At 46.9% G+C, this 19,355-nt stretch overlaps 2 protein-coding genes across 2 annotated transcripts; one reads left to right on the top strand and one right to left on the bottom strand.

The window, feature by feature from the left end:
• Window positions 1-11,629: 11,629 nt before the first annotated feature.
• LOC129046614 (obscurin-like) lies at window positions 11,630-13,269 on the top strand. Its single transcript, XM_054514074.1, has 3 exons — window positions 11,630-11,641; window positions 12,406-12,555; window positions 12,922-13,269. Coding segments are annotated over exons 1-3 (330 nt in total). The 5' UTR covers window positions 11,630-11,639; the 3' UTR covers window positions 13,100-13,269.
• A 2,752-nt stretch (window positions 13,270-16,021) lies between these two features.
• LOC118684068 (7-alpha-hydroxycholest-4-en-3-one 12-alpha-hydroxylase) lies at window positions 16,022-17,566 on the bottom strand. The gene has a single exon (XM_036378760.1). It carries the CDS (start codon window positions 17,549-17,551, stop codon window positions 16,022-16,024), a length of 1,530 nt encoding a protein of 509 aa, XP_036234653.1. The 5' UTR covers window positions 17,552-17,566.
• Between the last annotated feature and the right edge of the window lie 1,789 nt (window positions 17,567-19,355).

A 19,355-nucleotide genomic window follows, 5' to 3' on the forward strand; every position in this document is an offset into this window, starting at 1 on the left:
AGCAGACACCCAGCCAGAGCTGCCTCATCCCAAAGCACTGCCCTCCCTCAGGTCTGGGAGGGTGAAAATCAAGAACACAAAGAGGTGTCAGTTCACAGGGAGATGAGATCTGTTGTGACAGCAAGTGGAAGACGAGCAGCTGGACAAGCTGTGGCTGCTCCTTTCCCCAAGGCTGGACATGGAGTGCTTGAGCAGCACAGGGCTGGGATTTCAGATGGTCTGGAGAGTGGCAGTTCAGGTGCATTAACTGCTTCACAACCAGAAATTGCTCCAGCTGCAGCCTATGAACTGGTATATGAGGAATATCCAGAGGGTTATGGTGAGGATGGAGGCATTGCCTTAGAAAGTGGAAGATGTGATGCTGGAAAAGCTGCCCCACCACTGCTCCGCAGGGATCACCGTGGTCAGGAGCTGTCACACCACAGATCTTCTTTTTACAGTGACGAGGAGTCTGCTGTGCTGGAGGGCTTGGTGGATGAGATGGTTTCCCTCTCTGAGGAGATGAATGTTTGGGCAGAGTCAGTTTCTGGAGAGAAGGGAAGCAGGAGGCACATTTCTCCTCACAGAGAGATGTCCTACAAAGGCAGCCAAGCACACATGGACAGCTCCTTCCCTTCTGTCCAACAGGGTGGAAAAGGAGAAGTCGCTGAGCAGGATGACCTTGCAGAACCCTGCCTTGCTGTGAGTGAGGAGCCAGGAGTCCTGGAAGAGCAGGGAGCACAGACAGTTCCTCATGAATGTGAGCACCTGGAGGACTTGGCATTTGAGACCTCTCCTTCCAGCCCAGAGAGTCTCTCCTCCACGGAGAGCTTGGACACTGCAAGAAGACCCATCCCAGTCATCAAGGACACTGGCAAACACCCAGAAATTTCTTTGGTGAAAATCAAAGACCTGTCAGATGAAACACCCAGTGTTGGCAGCGGCCCCCAGAAATTTGACATCTCAGAAGTGGAGCCTGCCTATTTGAATTTCTCAGATTTGTATGACATCGTTTATTTCCCATTTGAGTTTCTGAGCTATAAGAAGCCTTCACCCAAACCAGTTCCTAGAAGGTTCATGTTCCTTGGTGAAAGGGCAAGGTCCCCTCCTGCAGGACATCTCCACAAGGATAAAAGACTGTGCATCAGGGAACAGGAAGACAAGAACAGGAAGAACCGTCTGGAAATATCTGAGGATTCAAAGGCAGCTAATTTACGAGCCATGGGGAAAGGGGCAGAGAGCCATAAAGAAATGTATGGCTCCCAAAAGGACTCCAGTGGGAAGCAGAAAAGCTCCTTCCACAGCAAGCCTGGACTCTTTAAGCCATATGCAAGGTCTCATTCAGTGGAACAGTCGGTGGAGCAGAGTCTGAAGAAGAAAGTAAAAGCTTCTGTTGCTCATATTTCAAGAATCCTAAAAGGAAAAACATCTCCTGAGCCAGAGGAAGGTAATTATTTCCCTCTGTTCCTTTACAGATTTGCTGCCATAACTGGGCTCTGCTGCAGCTGCCCTATTTTTCCCCAGCATGCTTGAAGCTGTGGTTAGACCAGAATTGCAAATCTGGCTGTGGCAGGTTCTGAATTCAGCAGTCTCCACCATCAGGTCTCTGTTACTGGCTGGCTTCAGTGCAGTCAGCTGGGTTAATCCACTGATGGAAGGAGCTCAAATTCCCTGTTTGAGGCTACACAGAAGCAGAGCAGGGCTGGGTGATGCTTTCCTTGCTGCAGTTGTCATCTGACCATGGCAAATCTCTCAGGTTAAAGTGACTGGGAGAAGCTGAAGTCACCCTGGTTACTGGACATGGGGATCTGTCCTTTCTTCTCTGCCATCCCTGGATAGTCCCTGTTCTTCCAGGACACTGTTCTGTTTGCAGCAGCTGTCACAGACTTCCCTGTTAATCAAATGCTGGTTAGTAAGGGAACCTGTGACTATTTATGTGTGAAGGCAGAACTGTCACTGCAAATAGATGCCATGGGGAGAAGGGTGGCCTTGAATAACTTCTCATCCTTTCTCACAGCAGAGTTTGGTGAGCTGGGAAGTGAGGCAGCAGAAAAGGAGCTGTTAATAGGGGCTGAAGGATCTCTGAAGAGGAAATCAGCACTCCCTTCATTCAAGCTGCCAAGCCTCATCCCAAAGGAGAAAGGTATTGCTGTGGCAGGAGTCATTGGTTTGTTTTACCCTCAGAGGGTGATTGAGTAAAGAATTGTTTTACCCCTGGCAAGTTTCCCCTTGGCTCCATCAGGAGCATTTTCTGAGGTCATTTTACTGTCCCAGCATTCAGCAGAGCCCAGACAAACACTGGGAAGGGCAGCTGTGGGAGGCTGGCAGCCCTTGGCCACTTGGAGAAACACAGAAGAAAACCTGAGTTCACCCTTTCCCATGGAGATAGGAGCAGATTTGATGCTCCACAGGGCTTTTTCTTCTTCAATATCCATCTTTCATGTCTCCTTCTCTCTTCTTGTGTTGTCTCAATCATAGAATCATTTAGTTGGCAAAGACCTCTAAGTTTCCCAAGTCCAACCATTAACCCAGCACTGCCAAGGCCAACACTAAATCATGTTCCCAAGTGCCACACATCTGTTAAATCCCTCCAGGGATGGTGACTCCCTGGGCATCCTCCTCCAGTCCTTGACAATGAAGATATTTTCCCTAATATCCAAACTAAACCTCCCTTGGGGAAACTGGAGGCCATTTCCTCTTGTCCTATCTGATCTCCTCACTCTCAAAATTCCATAATTCAGTTTTGCCCCCACATTTAGGTTTGACCAGAGGAAAACCCTTGCTGTGACAGGGTCTCTCTCTGCTCTGCTTCTGTTCTGTATCAAGGCTGGGCAATGCAGATATTCCCCATGGATTTTCCAAGATCCATCTGGTCTGTCACACTACACCCATGGGTGAACAGGGTTCCTTCACCTGTGTGCTCTGTGCCTGGGGGATTCTCCAAATGGTGGCCAAAGGAATGGGACACCATGAACAAGAGAGATTCTTGACCCCATTGGAAATGCTTTCTGATGCCCTGCAGGGATTTGTTTTTGCACCAAGGCTGGGCAATGCAATGGATTTTCCAAGATCCATCTGGTCTGTCACACCCATGGGTGAACAGGGTTCCTTCACCTGTGTGCTCTCTGCCCGGGGGATTCTCCAAATGGTGGTGGTCAAAGGATGGGGACACCATGAACCAGAAAGGCTCTTGACCCCATTAGAAATGCTTTCTGATGTCCTGCAGGGATTTGCTTTCCACCAAGCTCTCCAGGCCATCCTGAATCCCCCTTTCCCTCCTCTCTGCAGCCCCGTCGTTCACGGAGGAGCTCACGGACCAGGCTGCGGCTGCCGGACAGTGCGTGACGCTCTCGTGCCGGACTGCGGCTCACTCCTCCCTGCACATCAGCTGGTTCAGAGGTGACACTGCCATCCCTCCAGAGAGTCCCTGACCCTCAGGACAGGGCCTGCAAATTACACCTTGGTATAATTTGCAGGGTACTTATGTCTCCCATCTCCTGCTTTCCAGATGGGATACCTGTCCAGAGCAGCAGCCGGATCCTCATCTCCTCCACGCTCAAACACTTCCAGCTGTTGACAATTCTCTCTGTTAATGCTGAGGATTTTGGTATTTACACCTGTGTGGCCACAAACTCTCTGGGCTCAGCATCCACTTCTTGTGTAATAAGAAAAGCAGGTGAGAAAAGGAGTAGCTACATAAATAGGTATTTAAATAATTTTGTCCCAAAAAATGTAACCTATCAATACCTTTGAGGTGAGATTTCTGCACATGGGAGCAGAGGAAGAGTTCTCCCTTGCTGTGGTCCACAGCCTGGGCAGGGTTCATTCCCTCTTCTTCACCACTTATTTTCTCTCCTGGATTAAGAGCCCCTGCAAGACAAAATCTTAGAACTGAGTTTAAATTAGGGATGGCAAAATTGCTGTTCCGCTAGCTGTATGTGTATATATATATATACATAAAAACATATACATGTTTTATATATATATATATATATATATATATATATATAATACCTGCAGCTGAGACATGCTGGGTGTAGAGTTCTGTATCACAGCAGTGCTGCTGTTAACACTCATGGGGTTTGTGCTTCCTCTACACAGAGGTTCCCCCCAGCCCTCCACCCCCTGACATTGTGGAGGTCTACAAGGATGGAGTGCAGGTTGTTTGGAAACCTGTGGAAACCAACACCCCTGTTCACTACACTGTCCAGTGCAAGACTGAAGGTAAAGTGCTGTCCTGTTGCTTTGCAAGGAACATCTTGGTTTGTACTTGGTTTGTATCTCTTCACCAGCTGGAAATTTTATTGTTATTCAGAAACAGCTTGATTTAACTCCCCAGTTTAGAGTTAGGAATGGGATTTATACAGCTATCATTAGGGGTTGTGCTGGTTAAATCAACCTGGAATTTGCATATTCATACCAAGGCTTTGTTAAAGTGTGAATCAAACAAGGCTGTGTGGAAGCTACAACCAAAAAGTGAGCAGCTACAGGAGAAAATGCCTGGTCTGATATAATCTGATATAAACTCTGAGTAATCTGACGAAATGAGACACTAATGAAACATCATCATCCCAGGCTCAGATTTCCTGTATGGTCTTGGAGAAAGATGATTTATCAAAAAGGCAATTTATCCTCTGCTGAGCAGCTGTGCTTTCTTTTTCCATTGACTACGGAGGAAGCTTAGGGCAAAGAGCCAGGACAAAATAACCAAAGTTTGACAAAACTGCATCACCCCTTTGATATTCTCTTTTGAGGCTTGGTTCAGAGGCTGAACCAAAATGATCAGTGGATGATTTAATCATGGAATTGTTTGGGTTGGAAGGCACCTTAAAAACCGTCAAATTCCAGCCCTTCTGCCATGGCAGGGACACCTTCCACTATCCCAGGCTGCTCCAAGCCCCATCCAGCCTGGCCTTGGACACTTCCAGGGATCCAGGGGCAGCCACAGCTGCTCTGGGCACCCTGTGCCAGGGCCTCAACACCCTCTGAATAATAAATTTTTCCTGACATTTAATCTAAGTCTCTCACAGTTTAAAGCCCTTCCCACTCATCCTGTCACTATCTGCCCTTGTCAAATGTTGATGTTTTCCTGTTTAGTAACAAAAGCTTTGTATCAAATCCCCAAGGCTGTTCTGTCTCTCTTGGCATGGATTTGCTGTTGTTATTATCAGTGTGATGTCTGATAGCAACTCCTGCTGCAGCCACACAAACACTGCCTGGATTCAGCTGCTCCATGTTCCTTCACTTAATTCTCCAAACAAAAAAAACAAACACACCAACTCTCCCTTCTGGATTAGCATGGGCAGCAGCTTTCTGCCCTTCCCTCTGGAGCTGGTGTCAGTCACCTTCGCTCCAACACCACTTTCTTTGTCCTTATTCCTTTTGACACAATTGTAAGAGAGATTTTGGGGAGGATACAAACACAAGTTCTTCCAATTAGGAAGAGAAATGGGGAACAGCATCTATAATTTTCCTCTGTGTTCTGTGTATTTGGCAGGAACTTGCAAAATCCTGCTCTCCTGAACACAGGAGGATTAAGATAATCAGGAATAAATCCTTTGTTTTATCCATTATTTGAAGACAGGCTTTTCTATGCTGCTTCTGCATATATTTTTCTCTATTTCTAAGCTCTATCTGCTCTTTCTTGCACAAACAGCCCCCAATTCAACCATTACCTGTAAAATCATTGATACCTTGGGTTTGGGTGGGGAATTGCTGCTTGTCCAATGGTTTGAGGCTCTTTGCCAGATTTTACTTGAATGGAAGGATGGGTTTAATCTCCAGTTGCAGGGAGTTGGATTCAGCCTTGAGCACAGCATCATGTGGGAGGAATGCTGATAAAATGTTTGCTGGGTATTTTCTCCTTCCTAATTTAGTCCCATGAATAATGAGTCCAGAATGCACTTAGAATCCCAGTTCCATGAGAAATCATCTGAGTTTCATAAAAACTGAGTAAAAACCCCCATGTTTCAAACACTGGGTTTGCTGGGATGGTGTTAGTGGATGGTTCTGTCCAGGAATCCTGAACCTCATGGTCTCAGCTGGATCCAAAACAGGGCCAACAGGAAAAAAAAAATATATATTTATCTTTTGTTTGGAGTTCTTGGTGTATATTTCCAGTAGAGTTTGGTGGCATGAATTAGATAATGAGAAAAAAACACAGGAAAATGTCACCATTCCTCTGGAACAATATTGGCACAAATTGGAATTATCAGGTATAAACTAGCTGATTTTAAAGAAGAATGACACAGGTACAGCCCCAAAGTTGGCCATGGTAAGTTGGTTTCTCCACATTCCCAGCACATAAATAAAGCTGGTGAAAAAAGAAAAGGAACAACAAAAAAACAGCAAAAAAAAAAAAAAAAACCATGACACCAACCCACAACAAAACCCCAAATCTCAAAAAACCTCCAAGCCATTGTGACAACCTTAAAATGAGTCCTGATTTCTTTTCTTTCTTCCCCTGGTTCAGATGGGGAGTGGACAACTCTTGCTTCTGACATCACTGACTGCTGCTACTATGCCAGAAATCTCCCCCAGGGCTTCATCTACAGCTTCAGGACAGCCTGCAGCAGCAAGGCAGGGATGGGCCCCTACAGCAACCCCTCTGCCAAAGTGACAATCACTGGCAAGGATCAGATGGGTAAGACCAAACACCAAGAAAGCTTTGGGATTTTCCTGCATCAAACCCGCTGCATCTTTTGAGGTGTTGACCCAGAAGCCAAGAGCAAGTGAATCAAGGCCAGTTCCACTTGGTTCAGGTTGTTCAGGGCTTTTGCATTTTGCATAATTTAATAAAATTAAATTATTTTCTAATGATTTTCTAGTTCTGGACACAGGGGAAAAAGTGTAAACATATTAAAAACCTCAATAAGATAACATTGTGTAAATATAAGCAATGTGTAACTATATTTAATATATAGTATAATATATATTTAATATATATATAATTTATATATATTACATATAATATTATATTATTATATTATATATAATATATATAATATATATTATATAATTATATTTATATAATTTATATATTAATATATATTATATATATTTAACTATATTTAATATATATTATTTATTAACATAATATATATTAAATTTAATAATAAAATACCAACCTGGGAGCTGTAGATTACCTGTTGAAGACACAGTTTTGATTTGAGATTATGAGGAAATGGGTCTTGTACAAAAAATGTTTTACTGGAGGCATTTATCTACTGATACAGATCTTGCACTGGTGAAAACTCTGGACTTGCTTATATTACAGACTAAATCCTAAATTCAGTAGTTAACTTGTCTATTCTGGAGTCTTCCATTGGGAATCACAGTCCTTCTGTGGTGAATTTTCCAGCTGTATTTTGTCTCTGAAGTATAGAAATCTTGATTTACTATTTTTGCCACCTGTTTGACTACTTTGTACTGCACACATGTTTTTAAAATTAAGAGATCCGTGGCCCCACAGCAAACATAGCCTCATAGCAAAGGAAATATCCCTTCTGTAAAGAAACAGAAGGATGCTCTAGCTGGAATTTCCTCCCAGTGGAGAGGATTGCTCTGTAAAAATCGGTTCACAGAGATATTTTTAAGTCACCCCAAGTCCTCTGCTTTCCTTTTTCTCAGGATTTCTTATAATATCTCAGCTTTCCCAACCAGATGCTTTAAAGGGATGCTTTAGTATTTCAGGGAGTGCTTGGACACAACCATACACCAGAACCAGAGCAACGAGTTCCAGCTGCTGCTCTGAAATGCCCAACCACAATTTTTCTAATTGCTTCTAATTTCTAATTAGATTTTCTAATTTCTTGACAGTTTTTACCATATCCTGAGGATTTGTTGTGTGAGAAAATAAGAATCAGTGGCTAAGAGGTTTGATACCCTAGCACACGACATAGAATCCATCTCATTCTGTCAGCAGTGGCCATATCAGGGAATTTTGGGGTGGCCAGAGCAGGACCTGCTGCATTCCAATAGCTATATTGGGTGCTATATTCCAATATATATTCCAGCAGCAGCTGGAACACAGAGTCCCCTGAGGAAAGCTCTGCTTGTTGTTCACAGATAGCAGGGAAGACTCAGAGAGGCTCCAGTTTCCACACAGAGCTGTCTTCCCATGTAAAGCCTGTCCCTTTCTCCCCGCAGAGCCTCGTGCTGCCACACAGGAGTCCCCATCAGCTGCCCCTGAAGAAGAGAGTGAAATGATCTCACCTCCTGAGCCCTTCCCAACCTACCAGACCTACGCCTTCCAAACTGAGATCAAAAGGTAGAGAAGCCAGCTGAGTTCTCAATGACCCAGAGGGAAATCCTACACATGAAGGAGCAGCTCTCCTACAAAGGAAGGCTGAGAAAATCAGGGTTGTTCATCCTGGAGAAGAGAAACTTCAGGGTGACCTAACTGCACCTTCCATTACCTGAAGGGAGCCTACAAAAAAGATGGAGAGGGACTTTGCATAAGGGGATTTAAGGATAGGACAAGGGGATGGCTTCAAAGTGAACGAGAGTAGGTTTAGATTAGATATTAGGAAAAAAATTCTTCCCCGTGTGTGGTGGTGTTCACAGGGGTCTTAGGATGAGGGAAGAGATGAGAAGGTTGACTCCATGTTTCAGAAGGTTTGATTTATTATTTTATGATATATATTATATTAAAACAATACTAAAAGAATAGAAGAAAGGATTTCATCAGAAGGCTGGCTAAGAATAGAAAAAGAAAGAATGATAACAAAGGTTTGTGACTGACCAAGACAGTCTGGACAGCTGGACTGTGATTGGCCATTAATTAAAAACAACCACATGAGCCCAATCCCAGATCCACCTGTTGCATCCACAGCCGCAGATAACCATTGGTTACATTTTGTTCCTGAGGCCTCTCAGCTTCTGAGGAGAAAAAATCCTAAGGAAAGGATTTTTCATAAAACATGTCTGTGACACCTGTGAGGGTGGGGAGGCCCTGCCACAGGCTGTCCAGAAGCTGTGGCTGCTCCATCCCTGGAAGTGCTTAAGGCCAGGTTGTTTTACTACCATTACTGTAAAAAATAACTTTTTCCTCATATCTGGTCTAAATCAACCCTCTTTTAGTTTAATACCATCCCCCCCCCTGTCCTGTCACAACAGATGTGCTGGGCAGGGGGCAGCCAATTAATTTATCATTAAATGAGCCCAGGGCTAACAAAGTTTCTTGTCCTTGCTGCACCAATCTTTGCAGACACAGTGCTGGGATTCAACTTTCTCTACCTAGAAGAAAGACACTGATTTCTGTTACCAACAGGGGTAGTTCTCTTACTCCCTCTCTCTCCAGAGGAGTTAAGTTCTCACTCCTGGAATTTAAAGTGACTGTACAGTTTAAAGACACAGGAGGATGTGCAAACTGTGACAGTAGATGCAGTAACTCTCCACCAGGCACAGATGAAAAGCACAGCACGGGATCCTGGTGGTTTTAAAGAACAGGAGAGAAGCTTAACGTGCCTTTGTGTTCCTTTGCACCAGGGGCCGATTCAGCATCGTCCGGCAGTGCCGGGAGAAGGTGAGCGGCAAGACTTTGGCTGCTAAAATCATCCCTTACTGGCAAGAGGACAAGCAGGCTGTGCTGCTGGAGTACCAGGTGCTGAGGAAGCTCCACCACACCAACATAGCCCAGCTGAAGGGTGCCTACGTCAGCCCCAGGCACTTGGTGCTGATCCAGGAGATGTGTGTGGGGCCAGAGCTGCTCCACTCCTTGGCGTTACGGTAAGAACGTGAGGGAAGAGCTTTCCAGTCAGGGCTGCTGTTGGGAGGAAGATACCTGTTGCTTCCTCCTGACAAAGTGGATCATCCCTCTCCATCTCCTCCACTGTGCTGTTATTGCACACAGGATTCGTAAAGTGTTTGTTCGGCATCTTCTTGTGAGATTAAAAAATTACTTGAGTTTCCTAGAGAGGGACAACTCAGGGCCACCCAGCTGAGATGCTGAAAGCAGTTTACAGTGGTTGATATGAAACTCTACTGATGCCTTGTGAAGGCTGCCCTAGAACAGAGGCTGGACAGAGTTAAAGAATAAAGCAGGGATTTATTAAAATGATCTCCTCCATGGATGCACCTTGGGCAGCACAAGAGCCCAGCCAGGGCTGCACCCAAGATGAACCAAAATGGCCCCAAAATGCACCAGCGCTCCCGGGCTCTCTCCCTGGGATCAGTTCTGCTCCATTTGCATCTTGCAGTTCATTGTCCCATTCCAGCTTTAGCCCCTGCAGTCCCACCCTGCTTGTTTTTCTCTCTCCAGCCCACGGTGTTTGTGCTCTTGGGCTGAGATTTGGATCATTTGTCCTTGGTGCCCAGCTGGAGCAGGAATTGTTCTGTCTCCCTGCTCTGTGCACAGAGCTCAGCATGCCCTGATGTGAAGCTCAGACCCACACACTAAAGCAGCACAATCTGAAAAATAGAAAAGCTAAAACCTGAGGCTTCTCTATCTCCCATAATGTGATACATGAAGGGTTTCCTTTCACCAACACCTGTTAACCACAACACCATGACATGGAGGTTACTGAGGGTCAGGAAGAGTCATTGTTTCTCACAGCGGCACAAAATGGATCTGCTGAAATCCTGTGGTAAAAAAAAGAGGGAATTGTGGGCATCAAATTGGCTTTCTCTCTTTCAGCTCTACAACATCCTGTTGTTGCATCTGTAAACCTGCCTCACAGCATGGACTAGCCTCTCCACACAGAGCTGATTTGCTAAACTTCTTAACTCTTCTTAACTCTTAAGGGTCTGATGGGATCAGACACCCAGGGGAGGGTGACAGTGGGTGTTGAAAGTAATTTCTGGGCATGCAGACAGGACACCTGTGTTTTCTATCCCCTTCCTCTCACCAGGACATCATACTCAGAGGTGGAGGTCCGAGATTACCTGTGGCAGATCCTCAGTGCCACTGAGTACCTCCATGCAAACAACATCCTGCACCTGGACCTCAGGTCTGAGAACATGATCATCACCGAGCCCAACCTGCTGAAACTCCTGGATTTTGGGAATGCACAGTTCTACACACCAGACAAATTTATTACCATGGACAAATGCTCGGACTATGTGGAGACCATGGGTGAGTAGAGCTCAATTACAGTGACCTGGGGCTTATCTGCAATGTGTGATAAACAGAAAGACCCAAACATTGGTCAAGGCAGCAGGTGGTCCCAGTTAGAAAAGCCTTCCAGGTGCTGCTCTCCAGTGACGGTGTGAGTTTGTGGGAGCAGTGAGTGGTGACAGCTGTCCCACTGTCAGCTCACAGCAATGCCAGTCTGGCTGGCACCCACGTGTCCATTTATCCAGGGAGAAAGCATTGCTGCCATCTGCCCAGAGGCTCTCATGGTTTCACTGCAATCAGCATCCATGTGGAAGCTCCTCAAGCAGCTCCCTGTCCTGGGAGCTGCCTCTTCTCCCATCTTGGGAAGGCAGCAAAGCATAAAATATCCACGGCCTTTGTGCTGCTCTCAGTGTGTTGGAGAGGAGCTTGCCTCACACAAGTTTTCTTTTCCAGCTCCAGAACTGCTGACAGAGCAAGGAGCCCTTCCCCAGACTGATATTTGGTCCATTGGAATCACAGCCTTCATCATGTGAGTCCATTGATTGCTCTCTGTGCTGTTACTGGCTTTAAAATCAGTTTCTGATTTTAAATCACAGCCTTCATCATGTGAGTCAGTTGATTGTTCCCTACCCTGTGAGTGGCTTTAAAATCACAGTTTCAGAGAGTTAATCTCAGCTGTGCCCTTCCTTTGGCAATGCCATGGGAAGCTGGGGGATGGAGGGGATGGATGGGCAACCTGTGCCAGGGCCTCAATGCCCTCCCAGGGAAGAACTTCTTCCCAATATCTAATTTAAAGTTCTTTTCTTTTAATTTAAAACTGTTCATCCTTGTCCTGCCACTACAAGCCCTTATCCAAAGTCCATCTTGGAGGCTCTCCTGGAGCCCCTTTAGGCACTGCAATGGGCTCTAAGGTCTCTCTGAAGCCCTCTCCAGGATGAACAATCCCAATTCTCTCAGTTTTTCCCCAAACGAGAGGTGCCCAATCCCTCTGCTAACCTTGGTGGCCTCCCCTGGACCCACTCCAACAGCTCCACATTAGAAAATAAACTACTCAAACTCTAATTAACTCTAATAGTTTATAAAAACATTGGTCTTGTAAGCCAAAAATTGAAGACTAAACCCCTTCTTAGAGTTACCCCACCACCCTATCTCAGGAAGAAAGGATTCCAACCCTCATCTCCAACTCCCAAAGCTGGCATTTTGAACTTAACTACTTCCTGACCCTTCCACTAAAGAGCCCGAATCGCCCCCCGAGATAGCCCCCGCACAAGCTCCAACACCACGAATAAAGTCAACAACAATCCTCAATTTTGTCAGCTGCTGGGAGCTGGAGGCAGCTTCATGATTTCAATTCTCTCCTCCTGGGGCAGGTTGAGTGCCAACTACCCCATCAGCTCGGATGTACCCTGTGAGTTCCTGAGAACAGCCAGGAAGGGGAAGCTGAAGCTGGCACGGTGCTACGCGGGTCTGTCCGGGGGAGCAGTGTCCTTCCTGCAGAGCACTCTGTGTGCAAACCCTTGGTAAGAGGCTGCCTGTCCTCCCATCACATCCCGGGTGTTGCCCTTTCTCTTTATTTGCAAAGATTCTCCTGTCATGGACAGATTTTCTGAAAAATCCTTTGCTAGGATTTTTTTCTGCAGAGAGTCCAAGACAGCTGGACTCTGTGATTGGCCATTAATTAAAAACAACCACATGAGACCAATCAAATTGCATTATCTGTTGCATTCCACAGCAGCAGATAATCATTGTTTACATTTCGTTTCTGAGGCCTCTCAGCTTCCCAGGAGAAAAAATCCTCTCAAAAGGATTTTTCATAAAATATGTCCGTGACAGCCTCCCCATGCAGCACAGAGCCCTGACTGACCCCTCACCTCTGTCTGTCCTAGGGGAAGGCCCTCAGCCTCCGAGTGCCTCCAGAGCCCCTGGCTCCAGGAGACAGGTCTGGACAACAGGCAGCAGGCACTGGTCACCTTCCCCACCGCCAAACTGAGGAACTTCCTCATGGAACGGGAAAAGAAGAGAGGCCTGCTGTGCTCCAAGTATGGCCTCATGATTGCACAGTGACGTGGATGTGGTGCCAGATGGGGAATCACCTCACTGTGCCCTCCTGCACCGGGTGTTTGGTACCAAACCCTCCTGCCAAGCTGCTCTCTGCCCCACCCCACCGTGTTTTGTCCGTGTGTCCTGCCTGCCACGGGCTGTTTCTGTGTGACTCGTGGGGGGAACTGGGACACTGGTCACCAAAAAGTGACCTTGTAACGTGCAGATTTTGTAGCACTAAGAGACTTTGCCACTTTGAAGCTGAGCTGCTCTTCCCTGGGGAGCAGGGACACATCCACTTGGAGATGTGGCAGCAGTGTCCCTGGCTTAGGCTGAGTGTTTTAATTCTTTTTAAAAATCCTGAAATGTCACGTTCCTCTTTGACCTTCACACCCTGCTTTCCTCTGCAAAGGATGGTGTTGGCTGTGTCATTGCTTTGTACTCATAACTTCAGTGTTCCTTTGAGTTTCTCTGCAGTGTTGATGTATCCCTCAATTTCCCATATGAGCAGCAGTAAGAGGCTTTCTCAGAGCTGTGTCTGGCTGTGTTTAGAGGAAGGAGAACAGGAAAACAGTTCCTAATACATTACAGTCAATATTAAAAGTGAGGCTGTTTATCCAGGGATGCTCTTTCCCAGCAAGTTTAAGCCATATTGTTCCAAACCTGAAAGATGGAGCACCATGACTCCTTCCCTTGCTGAGCATGCAGAGCAGGAATTGTGACTGAGAGCAGAGGAGCTTTCCCTGTGCTGTGGAGAGCAGGCACCAACTCAGCAGATTGTAAAATTTGGAATGCTGAAGTGTGCTAGAGGAGAGAACCCCAAGGGCTTAGGGCCAGATGCCATGCTCAGTTCTCTGGGAGGAGAGGAGAGTTACACAAGACAGACACTGCAATGAGGGCTGCCCCCCAAGAAACCTTTCAGGACTCTGGATCCTATCCAATTTAACTTCTCTCACAAATCCAGTCAGGTTTTTGTTGGCACAGGCTGGTTCTTTGCTCTTGCTGGTGCACTTTGGGATGGAAAGGTCAGTGCCAGGGAAAAACCTATCTAAACATAAAAAACAGAATTATAGATTAACTCATTTGGAGTTTTCATGCTCTTCCATATATGAATTATTTTCTTTTTTGCTTCTCACAATTGCATGCAATTGAGCATGTCTGAGCTCTTTTATAGACTCAACACTGTTTGGTTAAATAAACCATTCTGACAAGCAAATAAACCCAGATTTTTCATTGTTATTACTTTTACATTCCTTCCCCAATCCCAGTCCACATTTGTGCAGCACACATCCCTCACTGCTCAGCTCTGACCCGGGCTCTTTGTGACGACCTGTAAACACTGTCTACTATCTGGGAACCACTTCCATGCAGGACATCCACATGAAAAATCCTTTTCCTAGAGCTTTGGAAGGAGGACATCACCTGGGCAGGATGTGATGATGGCTCTGATCTGCCCAGCTACCCCAAGGAATTCCTGGGCATGGTTTGGAGCTTGCATTGACCAGAATGTGAGAAGGGCTTCAGAGGAGTGAACCCATGGATGACAAAAAAAAATAGGTGAGAGCTGTAGCTGGAGCATGGAAGGAGTGAAAAGGTGCTGGAATTGTTAATGGAAATATTAGCTGTTGCAGTCAAGCCTTACAGGTAATTTTTGTTTTCCTTGGTCCTGCCACAACTGCTTGATAGTTTCTGCCTGAATTTCCACCACCACCATGAGGTCAGGGCTACCTACCAGTCTGGCAGGCTGAGATAGTTTGCCCTTAACATGCAGTTACAACATCACCCTGCCCTTTGCAGGACAAAGCAGAATCTGGATCTGATGTTTGGACACGTGTGAAAATGTTTGAGTTTCATTCCTCGACCACAAATAATCTCCAAAGTTCAAGGTTAGTGTCAGCATTAAAATCAATTCACTTTTCTCCACACAGGAGAGGCTTGGGTTTAACTCCTGTAAGGAAGTGGTGGGAGTTCTAATGAAGTTGAAGGGTGATAAAGCAAAGCAGAGCTTGTAGAGCAAAGGTTTATCCTGCACTGATTCAGCAGATTAAAAAAAAAATTGAGGGCTATAAGATCACAATGGCTGTAGCCCATAAGGGATTGAGGTTGCTCTCTTTGGAGGCCTCATCAGATACAAGAAGGGAGCCATAAACAAGACAAAATTTCCCCAAGGAAATTTTTACATCTCTGGAGAGGATATTTGCTGCTCTCTGACCTCTCAGGGGTTCACCACAAGCTTGATGCCATCCTGCCAATGATACTTAATGAGGAAAATAAATTATCAGGTGCAGGATGTGACCAGACAAGTCTAGGGACCAGTCAGTCACCTATTTGCACCCAACCAGCCCTTTTCATCCCCTTACATCTCAATTTTCCTGCCTTAATCACCTAAATCCCTCCTTTATCCTCCTTTGGTTCCTCCCCCAAACACTCTATTATATAAAGTCCTGTGCAGTCCCAAAATGCTCTTTTCCTACACAGCATAGGATGTCTCCCCTGCCTTGACACAATCCCACTTATCCCAGGTGGTGATCCAGAGAGCTGTTCCTGATGACATCTCCATGAGAGTCATGCTGGGACTGATGCTCTGCTGGGACAGCCCTGGGAGGAACCTGGACAAAACCCTTATTCCTTGGAAGCCCTGAATTTGAGTTCCCACCTGCCAATCCTCCTGGCTTTCAGTGGGCCGATGGCCCCTGGGGTAGGACGGGGAGTAGCCTGGCAGGGCACATTTTGTCTCTCTGTGCAGGTTACCCTCTTCTATCCCATAACCAACACAACAAGCAGCAGCAGCAGCACACAAGGAGGAGGCAGCAACAAAAGCCATGACAAACATCGAGCAAACAAGATCATATCAGTGTTGGCACTGCAGGGATCTGATAACCACGGGATCAGACAATTTGTTCCACAAGTGACACCAGAACAAACACCAGCCCAGGAGTGCCCAGCTCAGAAGCGTGGCCGGTGCCTGAAGCGAACGTCGCGCACAGGCTGCATGGTCCCGAACCCCCAGCGGCTGATGTCTACGGCTGGGATCTCCTTCTCCTCATCGACCAGCTCCAGGTCAAAGTGACTCAGCATCAAGAACACAAACAATTTCATTTCAGCAGTAGCAAAGAAGCGCCCGGGACAGGTGGAAACTCCTGCCCCCCAAGGCATGCTGACGAATTTCAGCTTCTTCCCGTTTCTGTAGAAATCTCTCCTGGTGCCGTCTGGGTTCACAAAACGGTCATACTTAAATTTGTGAGGCTCCTCGTGGATTTCTGGGTTCATCTGCACAGAGATGTGTGGGAACAGAGCCACCCTGTCCCCCCTGCGGAGGGTGAACTCTGTCCCACTGCTTGTCCTCAGGGAGGTGTCCTCGAGGACAGCTCTGACCAGCACTGGGGCTGCCACCAGCCTCAGGGTCTCCTCCAGAGCACTGTCCAGCAGAGGAGTCTGGCTCAGCATGTCCCTAGTGACAGTAACTGGGGGGCTCCCTGCCTTTACTTCCTGCCCACTCTCCTTCAAGACTTTATCCACCTCACCTCTCACAGCCTTCAGAGCCTCTGGGTGCTTCAGCAGATACAAGAGGAGCCAGAAGGCAGTTGGGCCCGTGTTGCCTTGGGATGCCCAGAGGAGCATGAACATGAAACGCTCCCGCATGTACTCGGGGACACCGTTTTCTGCCAGAAGTTTGTCTTGATCACTTATCCAGCCACTGATATTGTCCTTCTGCCAGACTTTCTTCACAGACAGCACGTTCCAGAAGTGTCTCTTCAGCCTCTCAGCCTCTCTTTTGTCCTTGGGAGGCAGCAGAGCATAGGCCAGGCGAGGGAAGAGGCGGTCGTACTTACGAAACTCCTGGAAGAGCTGGTTGGAGTGGAGGCGATCCTGCTCTTCAGCCTTCTCCTGGCTCCCGGCCCCTCGGGGTGGCTCAGTGCCATACAGAGCCAGATACCCAGCTCTGAAGACGATGTTGTAGCAGTAGTGGAAGAGGTTTTCCTCCTGCCACACTCTCTTCTCTCCTGAGCTCAGGTTGAAAAGCAGCAGCTTCCGAAAGCCCTCCATGGTGGCTTGTGTGAGGACAGTGAGGCCATCTCCCATCAGGTGCTTTAGGCTTGATGTATGAACTATGCTATAAGTGGCTTTGATGGGCTTGTAGCCAAAAGCCTGCATGACCAGCTGAGTCGCACTAGTCCTAAAGTCCAGTTTGGATCGCGATTCCTTCACAATGGTGCCAAAGGAGAAGGGATCCATCACAAAGGTGAAGTAATAGCCACCGATCAGCACCGTGAAAACATCCCCGTGTTTGCTCTGCATCCTTTTGAGAAACTCTGAGCTGTCCTTTCTGAATTCCAGCAGGTGGCCCAGCCAGGGAATGGTACCTTTGTCCAGGGGTGGCTCATTGGGTCTCTGTCTCCGAAACACGCCCAGGACATAGAGCCCACCGAGCAGTGATGACACCAAGGTACAGAGGAGAACCACCCAGAGCACCATGAGAGCTCTGTGCCCGTCTGGGAGCTGGGACTAGAGGCAGGTTGGGGCAGGAATGTGCATTTTATCCCCACCCAGCAGCTGATAGGCAGATGCAGAGCTGACAGCCTCTGTCCTCATTGGCTGTGAGTGTTTGCCTTGCCCCTGCAGAGCGCTCTACTCGAGGTGAACTTGTCCCTGGATTAACAGAGATTTTTAAGGTGGAAGGTATGTTGGAATGCTGTTGGAGTATCCACACTGTATTAGGGGGATGGGTTTTGGCATGAGGCAAATTCCCTTCTCTAGGCTGCATGGAGCCCAGATTTTGTAAGGAAAATGTTCGGAGAATCCCACTCTGTGATTTTTGCCTTTAAGACCAGGCTATGGACACCCACTGAAAAAGTGAAACCAAGAGTGGATGTTGGAAATGCTACTGGAAATGAGCACAGGACGTAGGGAAGGGGGTCATAGCTGAGCTGATTTGGTCTCAAAAGCCAAGAGATGGAAAAGTCTCTGACATTTTGGTGATCTCCACAGCACATGGTGTCCCAGGAGCGCTTTGCCAATCAACAGTGCAAGTGCTACTGCTCTGTCTGAGTGCAAAGCAAAGCAGCTGAGCTGACCCATGAGTGAGGAGAGCTTGAGCCACTGCTTTTGCTTGGCACCAGAGGAGTCCAGGGTTTCCAGATGCTCCATCCAGCCCCTGGCAGGGAGCAGTGCCCATAGGGACTTCTGCTTTTCCCACTTTCCCTTCTGCTTCTCAAACTCCCCTGTTACCTCTCTCCAGATGGGGTTTGGGGACAACGTCAGGGATGCTGCATCCCACCTGGCACTGCTCCTCTGGGTGCTGCCACCCTGATCTACCCAGACTGCCACCACAGCCTGTCCCAGCCCCTGGTGCTTGGACCTCTTCTCGTGCAGGATGGAGTGTGACATTAACTCCCCTCTATTCCTCACCTTTGCTCTTCCCTAGAGCATCTCATCAGAAGTCTTCCACAGTCCCAAGAGCCTTCCTCTGTCTGGGATCACAATCTTCATCTGTTTAGCTTCCCAGCTGCTGTCCCTTCTGTCCCTTTCCATGTTCCCTACAGTGACCTGACCCAAGGAGTGAAGGCCACATCATAGCATCAGCTAAATATTTATTCTGGCTTTGTTTTTTTAAGGAAAGCTCCCAACCTTAGCATTTTGGAAAAATACTGTAGCAATGCTGGGAAGAAAAATAACAGCAGTGATCAACTTAAAGCCCTTCTCAGTCCTGTAACCTTATGTAGTAATAAAATAAATGTGATGAGTGCTTTCTCTTAAATTAATCATTTTATTTGTACAACTCTAGGCAACTTCCAGACTTAATAGATTTTCAGGATGAAAAGGGACTATTTAAGGTTCAGGAGCATTTGGGGTGAATAATGCCTTTAAATAAAAGTCAGCAAACTCAGAACCTTGAACTTCAGAGCTGCACTGGGTAATAAGGATCGACCATCAGCCAGCCCTCTGTGGTCTTCTGTTCAGGCCATGCTCTCACTCTGTTGTGTTTCAAAGCCATTATTTGTGTTACAGGTGGTACCCATGGTTCTTTTTTATCTTGTCAGACCGGATCTTGGAAGGCAAATACCTCCACCACTGTTCTGCTGAGCCCCCTTTTATCTCTTTCTCACTGATTGTTACTGGTCTGGACTTTGTTCTGCTCAAACTGATCTCTAACCAAGGCTCTGCCCCTTGGAGAGCCACAGTTCCCTGCTCAGCAGGCACAGCTCATCATGACAGAGAACAACTCAGCTTAAAGGTGTCCAGTCCTTCCTGTTTATCTCCTGGTAGGAAACAAGATTGT

Source organism: Molothrus ater, chromosome 1 (assembly GCF_012460135.2).
Source record: "Molothrus ater isolate BHLD 08-10-18 breed brown headed cowbird chromosome 1, BPBGC_Mater_1.1, whole genome shotgun sequence".
Lineage (NCBI taxonomy): Eukaryota > Metazoa > Chordata > Aves > Passeriformes > Icteridae > Molothrus > Molothrus ater.